The 9,195-nt window shown below is 45.2% G+C and overlaps 1 protein-coding gene across 1 annotated transcript in view; it reads right to left on the reverse strand.

The window, feature by feature from the left end:
• LOC109885592 (glypican-6-like) overlaps positions 1–7,903 on the reverse strand; it is a 434,345-nt gene extending 426,442 nt beyond the window's left edge. The window contains exon 1 of the mRNA XM_031816008.1: positions 7,368–7,903. Within this exon, the coding sequence (XP_031671868.1) occupies positions 7,368–7,527 (160 nt within the window). The 5' untranslated portion in view covers positions 7,528–7,903. The remainder of the gene's footprint in view (positions 1–7,367) is intronic.
• Between the last annotated feature and the right edge of the window lie 1,292 nt (positions 7,904–9,195).

Genomic DNA, 9,195 nt, shown 5'->3' on the forward strand with positions numbered 1-9,195 from the left:
TTAATGTTTACGGAGCTTCTTGAGTAGAAAAGGATTCATTCAAAAGCACATGATTCACTATGAAGTAAAACAACCCCTGCTAGCTGATGAAGCTTCAACCTCAACGTGTTTATATATGGATCAACACTAACTCTGGCCCCTGCTTCTCTCCTCTCCTCTCCCCTCCCCTCCTCTCCTCTAATCTCCTCTCCTCTCCCCTCCCCTCCCCTCCCCTCCTCTTCTCTCCTCTACCTTCCTCTCCTCTAATCTCCCCTCCTCTCCTCTCCTCTACCCTCCTCTCCTCTCCTCTCCTCTCCCCTCCTCTCCTCTCCTCTACCCTCCTCTCCTCTCCTCTCCTCTCCTCTCCTCTCCTCTCCTCTCCTCTCCTCTCCTCTACCCTCCTCTACCCTCCTCTACCCTCCCCTCCCCTCCTCTCCTCTCCTCTCCTCTCCTCTCCTCTCCTCTCCTCTACCCTCCTCTCTTCTCCTCTTCTCTTCTCTTCCCTCCTCTTCTCTTCCCTCCTCTCCTCTCCTCTACCCTCCTCTCCTCTCCCCTCCTCTCCCCTACCCTCCTCTCCCCCCCTCTTCTCCCCCCTCCTCTTCGCTCCTCTCCCCTCCCTTCCACTCCTCTCCTCTCCTCTCCCCTCCTCCTCTCTCCTCAAAGTGTTCATATATGGAGGAATTAACACTAACTCTGGTCCCTCATGTGTTTCTCTCCTCTCCTCTCCTCTCCTCCTCTCCTCTCCTCTCCTCTCCTCTCCTCTCCTCTCCTCTCCTCTCCTCTCCTCTCCTCTCCTCTCCTCTCCTCTCCTCTCTCAAAGTGTTTATATGGAGGGATTAACACTGTCTCTGGCCCCTCGTGTGTTTCTCTCCTCTCTCTCCCCCCCTCTACTCCCTCACCTCTCCTTCTCCACTCCACTCTCCTTCTCCACTTTCCTCTCCTCTCGTGGAACAGTCTACAGTCCTCTCTCCACTCAGACATTTTAAGCTGCTTTCCTGCATTAAAACTAAATGTGATTACAACACAACAGATAATGAAACCCTTATCTGTGCCGTGCCAAAGGGCAGAGCGTGAATTAAAACTAAGCCCTAGCCTTAAGGAGTTAGGGTTATAAATCCCTATTATAAGTATCAGCAACCTGGCCTGTGTGGAAGGAGACACCTACTGGCCTATGTGGAAGGAGACACCTACTGGCCTGTGTGGAAGGAGACACCTACTGGCCTGTGTGGAAGGACACACCTACTGGCCTGTGTGGAAGGACACACCTACTGGCCTGTGTGGAAGGAGACACCTACTGGCCTGTGTGGAAGGAGACACCTACTGGCCTGTGTGGAGGGAGACACCTACTGGCCTGTGTGGAGGGAGACACCTACTGGCCTGTGTGGAGGGAGACACCTACTGGCCTGTGTGGAAGGACACACCTACTGGCCTGTGTGGAAGGACACACCTACTGGCCTGTGTGGAAGGAGACACCTACTGGCCTGTGTGTAAGGAGCTACCTACTGGCCTGCTACACACCACTATGTTACATGTTTTAACAACACTCACAAATACATATGACTTATAATATGAACACCATGGAAACATGGAGGTCATCATCGGACACCATGGAAACCTGGAGGTCATCATCGGACACCATGGACTACTGTAAAGTAAAGGTTAGGCTACCTGTGGATTAGGCTACCTGTGGGTTAGGTTATCTGTGGGTTAGGCTACCTGTGGGTTAGGTTACCTGTGGGTTAGGTTACCTGTGGGTTAGGTTACCTGTGGGTTAGGTTACCTGTAGGTTAGGCTACCTGTGGGTTAGGCTACCTGTGGGTTAGGTTACCTGTGGGTTAGGTTACCTGTGGGTTAGGCTACCTGTGGGTTAGGTTACCTGTGGGTTAGGTTACCTGTGGGTTAGGTTACCTATGGGTTAGGCTACCTGTGGGTGAGGTTACCTGTGGGATAGGCTACCTGTGGGATAGGCTACCTGTGGGTTAGGTTACCTGTGGGTTAGGTTACCTGTGGGTTAGGCTACCAGTGGGTTAGGTTACCTGTGAGTTAGGTTACCTGTGAGTTAGGTTACCTGTGGGTTAGGTTACCTGTGGGTTAGGCTACCTGTGGGTTAGGCTACCTGTGGGTTAGGCTACCTGTGGGTTAGGCTACCTGTGGGTTAGGCAGGAAAGACATCATCTCCTCTAACCCTCCCTAAAGACATCATCTCCCTCTAACCATAACCCTCCCTAAAGACATCATCTCCTCTAACCCTCCCTAAAGACATCATCTCCTATAACCATAACCCTCCCTAAAGACATCATCTCCCTCTAACCATAACCCTCCCTAAAGACATCATCTCCTATAACCCTCCCTAAAGACATCATCTCCCTCTAACCATAACCCTCCCTAAAGACATCATCTCCTATAACCCTCCCTAAAGACATCATCTCCTATAACCCTCCCTAAAGACATCATCTCCTCTAACCGTAACTAAAGACATCATCTCCTCTAACCATAACCCTCCCTAAAGACATCATCTCCTCTAACCATAACCCTCCCTAAAGACATCATCTCCCTCTAACCATAACTAAAGACATCATCTCCTCTAACCATAACCCTCCCTAAAGACATCATCTCCTCTAACCATAACTAAAGACATCATCTCCTCTAACCATAACCCTCCCTAAAGACATCATCTCCTCTAACCATAACCCTCCCTAAAGACATCATCTCCCTCTAACCATAACCCTCCCTAAAGACATCATCTCCTCTAACCATAACCCTCCCTAAAGACATCATCTCCCTCTAACCATAACTAAAGACATCATCTCCTCTAACCATAACTAAAGACATCATCTCCTCTAACCCTCCCTAAAGACATCATCTCCTCTAACCCTCCCTAAAGACATCATCTCCCTCTAACCATAACCCTCCCTAAAGACATCATCTCCTCTAACCCTCCCTAAAGACATCATCTCCTCTAACCATAACCCTCCCTAAAGACATCATCTCCTCTAACCATAACTAAAGACATCATCTCCTCTAACCCTCCCTAAAGACATCATCTCCTCTAACCATAACTAAAGACATCATCTCCTCTAACCATAACTAAAGACATCATCTCCTCTAACCATAACTAAAGACATCATCTCCTCTAACCATAACTAAAGACATCATCTCCTCTAACCATAACTAAAGACATCATCTCCTCTAACCATAACTAAAGACATCATCTCCTATAACCATAACCCTCCCTAAAGACATCATCTCCTCTAACCATAACCCTCCCTAAAGACATCATCTCCTCTAACCATAACCCTTCCTAAAGACATCATCTCCTCTAACCATAACTAAAGACATCATCTCCTCTAACCATAACCCTCCCTAAAGACATCATCTCCCTCTAACCATAACCCTCCCTAAAGACATCATCTCCTCTAACCCTCCCTAAAGACATCATCTCCTCTAACCATAACCCTCCCTAACGACATCATCTCCTCTAACCATAACTAAAGACATCATCTCCTCTAACCCTCCCTAAAGACATCATCTCCTCTAACCATAACTAAAGACATCATCTCCTCTAACCATAACTAAAGACATCATCTCCTCTAACCATAACTAAAGACATCATCTCCCTCTAACCATAACCCTCCCTAAAGACATCATCTCCTCTAACCATAACCCTCCCTAAAGACATCATCTCCCTCTAACCATAACTAAAGACATCATCTCCTCTAACCATAACTAAAGACATCATCTCCCTCTAACCATAACTAAAGACATCATCTCCTCTAACCATAACCCTCCCTAAAGACATCATCTCCCTCTAACCACAACTAAAGACATCATCTCCTCTAACCATAACCCTCCCTAAAGACATCATCTCCTCTAACCATAACTAAAGACATCATCTCCCTCTAACCATAACTAAAGACATCATCTCCCTCTAACCATAACTAAAGACATCATCTCCCTCTAACCCTCCCTAAAGACATCATCTCCCTCTAACCATAACCCTCCCTAAAGACATCATCTCCCTCTAACCATAACCCTCCCTAAAGACATCATCTCCCTCTAACCATAACCCTCCCTAAAGACATCATCTCCTCTAACCATAACTAAAGACATCATCTCCCTCTAACCATAACTAAAGACATCATCTCCTCTAACCATAACCCTCCCTAAAGACATCATCTCCCTCTAACCACAACTAAAGACATCATCTCCTCTAACCATAACCCTCCCTAAAGACATCATCTCCTCTAACCATAACTAAAGACATCATCTCCCTCTAACCATAACTAAAGACATCATCTCCCTCTAACCATAACTAAAGACATCATCTCCCTCTAACCCTCCCTAAAGACATCATCTCCCTCTAACCATAACCCTCCCTAAAGACATCATCTCCCTCTAACCATAACCCTCCCTAAAGACATCATCTCCCTCTAACCATAACCCTCCCTAAAGACATCATCTCCTCTAACCATAACTAAAGACATCATCTCCCTCTAACCATAACTAAAGACATCATCTCCTCTAACCATAACCCTCCCTAAAGACATCATCTCCCTCTAACCACAACTAAAGACATCATCTCCTCTAACCATAACCCTCCCTAAAGACATCATCTCCCTCTAACCATAACTAAAGACATCATCTCCTCTAACCATAACTAAAGACATCATCTCCTCTAACCATAACTAAAGACATCATCTCCTCTAACCATAACCCTCCCTAAAGACATCATCTCCCTCTAACCATAACTAAAGACATCATCTCCCTCTAACCATAACTAAAGACATCATCTCCTCTAACCATAACCCTCCCTAAAGACATCATCTCCCTCTAACCATAACTAAAGACATCATCTCCCTCTAACCATAACTAAAGACATCATCTCCCTCTAACCATAACCCTCCCTAAAGACATCATCTCCCTCTAACCATAACCCTCCCTAAAGACATCATCTCCTCTAACCATAACTAAAGACATCATCTCCTCTAACCCTCCCTAAAGACATAATCTCCTCTAACCATAACTAAAGACATCATCTCCCTCTAACCATAACCCTCCCTAAAGACATCATCTCCTCTAACCATAACTAAAGACATCATCTCCTCTAACCATAACTAAAGACATCATCTCCTCTAACCATAACTAAAGACATCATCTCCTCTAACCATAACTAAAGACATCATCTCCCTCTAACCGAAACTAAAGACATCATCTCCCTCTAACCATAACTAAAGACATCATCTCCTCTAACCATAACTAAAGACATCATCTCCCTCTAACCATAACTAAAGACATCATCTCCTCTAACCATAACTAAAGACATCATCTCCCTCTAACCATAACTAAAGACATCATCTCCTCTAACCATAACCCTCCCTAAAGACATCATCTCCTCTAACCATAACCCTCCCTAAAGACATCATCTCCTCTAACCATAACTAAAGACATCATCTCCCTCTAACCATAACCCTCTCTAAAGACATCATCTCCCTCTAACCATAACTAAAGACATCATCTCCTCTAACCATAACCCTCCCTAAAGACATCATCTCCCTCTAACCATAACTAAAGACATCATCTCCCTCTAACCATAACCCTCCCTAAAGACATCATCTCCTCTAACCATAACTAAAGACATCATCTCCTCTAACCATAACCCTCCCTAAAGACATCATCTCCTATAACCATAACTAAAGACATCATCTCCCTCTAACCATAACCCTCCCTAAAGACATCATCTCCCTCTAACCATAACTAAAGACATCATCTCCTCTAACCATAACCCTCCCTAAAGACATCATCTCCCTCTAACCATAACCCTCCCTAAAGACATCATCTCCTCTAACCATAACTAAAGACATCATCTCCTCTAACCATAACCCTCCCTAAAGACATCATCTCCTCTAACCATAACTAAAGACATCATCTCCTCTAACCATAACCCTCCCTAAAGACATCATCTCCCTCTAACCATAACCCTCCCTAAAGACATCATCTCCTCTAACCCTCCCTAAAGACATCATCTCCTCTAACCATAACCCTCCCTAAAGACATCATCTCCTCTAACCATAACTAAAGACATCATCTCCTCTAACCATAACTAAAGATATCATCTCCTCTAACCATAACCCTCCCTAAAGACATCCTCTCCCTCTAACCATAACTAAAGACATCATCTCCTCTAACCATAACCCTCCCTAAAGACATCATCTCCTATAACCCTCCCTAAAGACATCATCTCCTCTAACCGTAACTAAAGACATCATCTCCTCTAACCATAACCCTCCCTAAAGACATCATCTCCTCTAACCATAACCCTCCCTAAAGACATCATCTCCTCTAACCATAACTAAAGACATCATCTCCTCTAACCCTCCCTAAAGACATCATCTCCTCTAACCATAACTAAAGACATCATCTCCTCTAACCATAACTAAAGACATCATCTCCTCTAACCATAACCCTCCCTAAAGACATCATCTCCTCTAACCATAACTAAAGACATCATCTCCTCTAACCATAACTAAAGACATCATCTCCCTCTAACCATAACTAAAGACATCATCTCCCTCTAACCATAACTAAAGACATCATATCCTCTAACCATAACTAAAGACATCATCTCCCTCTAACCATAACTAAAGACATCATCTCCCTCTAACCATAACCCTCCCTAAAGACATCATCTCCCTCTAACCCTCCCTAAAGACATCATCTCCCTCTAACCATAACCCTCCCTAAAGACATCATCTCCTCTAACCATAACCCTCCCTAAAGACATCATCTCCTCTAACCATAACTAAAGACATCATCTCCTCTAACCATAACTAAAGACATCATCTCCTCTAACCATAACCCTCCCTAAAGACATAATCTCCCTCTAACCATAACTAAAGACATCATCTCCTCTAACCATAACCCTCCCTAAAGACATCATCTCCTCTAACCATAACTAAAGACATCATCTCCCTCTAACCATAACCCTCTCTAAAAACATCATCAAGTGGTCTGCTAGCTTTTCCCCAAGATGTGCAACACTGGCTGAAGTTAACCTACAGGCCTACAGTACAACAACCTGTTGAAGGCAAAGCTATGGCAGATTGTTCTGTCAGAAAATGATATCTGATACTTTGGATGGAATAAGATTGTAATATCCCATGTTGTATCGATCCCGTGTGAACGGTTGAAGTAGGAAATATCCCGAGGTGCACTTCTTCTATTCATGCGATTATAATTGACGCAACCTCGTGGAGTTATATACCATTAACTACTGTAGCCAACTGTTAGACAAGCCAGGAACGAAAACAGACATCACCAATTAACTTGTATGGAAGGAAAGAAAACCGACAGTAGATTATTCTACAGGCATGTATCCCCCCCACTCTTACCTGACATTTCTTGATGAGGTACATTGACAAGACTGAACCCTTTGGCGGTATATGCTTGTCTAACATCACTGCAGGTTTTCGCTTTAATATCTCCTCCACATGACAGGGACAGCATCGATAAAGTGCAACACACCAGTCGTACTCTCCACATTGTAGTCATCGGTAATAAATCCGTGTAAGTGAAATAAATCCGTTATAGACGACCCGAACGGCTGGTCAATCCGCGCGGTGAAACTAGGGTCTGCAATGCTCCCTCTTCCGTCCGTGATTTTTACTTTCTCCCTGCTCGCTGCAGAATGTCAAATGTTTATCAGCCGAAAATCACAATTAACTTATTATTTCAATCCATTCAGCTCATAGCAGAATCTCTCTCTCTCTCGTCCTGTCCTCTCTCTCTGAACAAGATTCCGCCTTGAGTAAAAAAGCCCGACGTCGTTCCGCTACATGAAGCAGCACCTTGAGCTCTCTGTTAATATAACTTGTGCCCTAGACCCCCTACTAGATACAGCGCCTCTGTGTTTCTGTCAACGGAGGAAACTAGAAATCCAGGGACGAGACACACACGGCTCATAGCCCAGTCACCGCTCCACAGCACCCGGCAAAACCCGGGGTGGAATAGGGCGGTCTGCCTCCGACCAAGCATCTAGGGGCGCAAATATGGGGTTTTCTCAAGACTAGGGGGGCACTAACATGGGGTTTTCTCAAGACTAGGGGGGCACTAACATGGGGTTTTCCCAAGACTAGGGGGGCACTAACATGGGGTTTTCCCAAGACTAGGGGGGCACTAACATGGGGTTTTCCCAAGACTAGGGGCACTAACATGGGGTTTTCCCAAGACTAGGGGCACTAACATGGGGTTTTCTCAAGACTAGGGGCACTAACCTGGGGTTTTCTCAAGACTAGGGGCACTAACATGGGGTTTTCTCAAGACTAGGGGCACTAACATGGGGTTTTCTCAAGACTAAGGGGGCACTAACATGGGGTTTTCTCAAGACTAGGGGCACTAACATGGGAAGTTAGGAACCAATATACACAGGCAGTTAGGAAAGCAAAGTCTATCTTTTTTAAACAGAAATTTGCTTCCTGCAACACAAACTCAAAAAAGTTCAGGGACACTGTAAAGTCCATGGAGAATGAGAGCACCTCCTCCCAGCTGCCCACTGCTCTGAGGCTAGGAAACACTGTCAGCTCCGATAAATCCACTATAATTGAACATTTCAATAAGCATTTTTCTACGGCTGGCCATGCTTTCCACCTGGCTACTCCTACCCCGGTCAACAGCCCTGTTCCCCCCACAGCAACTCGCCTAAACCTCCCCCATTTCTCCTTCTCCCAAATCCAGATAGCAGATGTTCTGAAAGAGCTGGCAAATCTGGACACCTACAAATCAGCCGGACTAGACAATCTGGACCCTCTCTTTCTAAAAATTATCTGCCGAAATTGTTGCAAACCCTATTGCTAGCCTGTTCAACCTCTCTTTCGTATCGTCTGAGATTCCCAAAGATTAGAAATCTACAGCGGTCATCCCCCTCTTCAAAGTGGGAGACACTCTAGACCCAAACTGCTACAGACCTATATCTATCCTACCTTGCCTTTCTAAGGTTTTCGAAAGCCAAGTTAACAAACAGATTACGGACCATTTCGAATCCCACCGTACCTTCTCCGCTATGCAATCTGGTTTCCGAGCTGGTCACGGGTGCACCTCGGCCACGCTCAAGGTCCTAAACGACATCATAACCGGCATCGATAAAAGACATTACTGTGCAGCTGTATTCATCGACCTGGCCAAGGCTTTCCACTCTGGTTATTAAATCATAACCGCCATCGA

Source organism: Oncorhynchus kisutch, unplaced genomic scaffold (assembly GCF_002021735.2).
Source record: "Oncorhynchus kisutch isolate 150728-3 unplaced genomic scaffold, Okis_V2 scaffold727, whole genome shotgun sequence".
Lineage (NCBI taxonomy): Eukaryota > Metazoa > Chordata > Actinopteri > Salmoniformes > Salmonidae > Oncorhynchus > Oncorhynchus kisutch.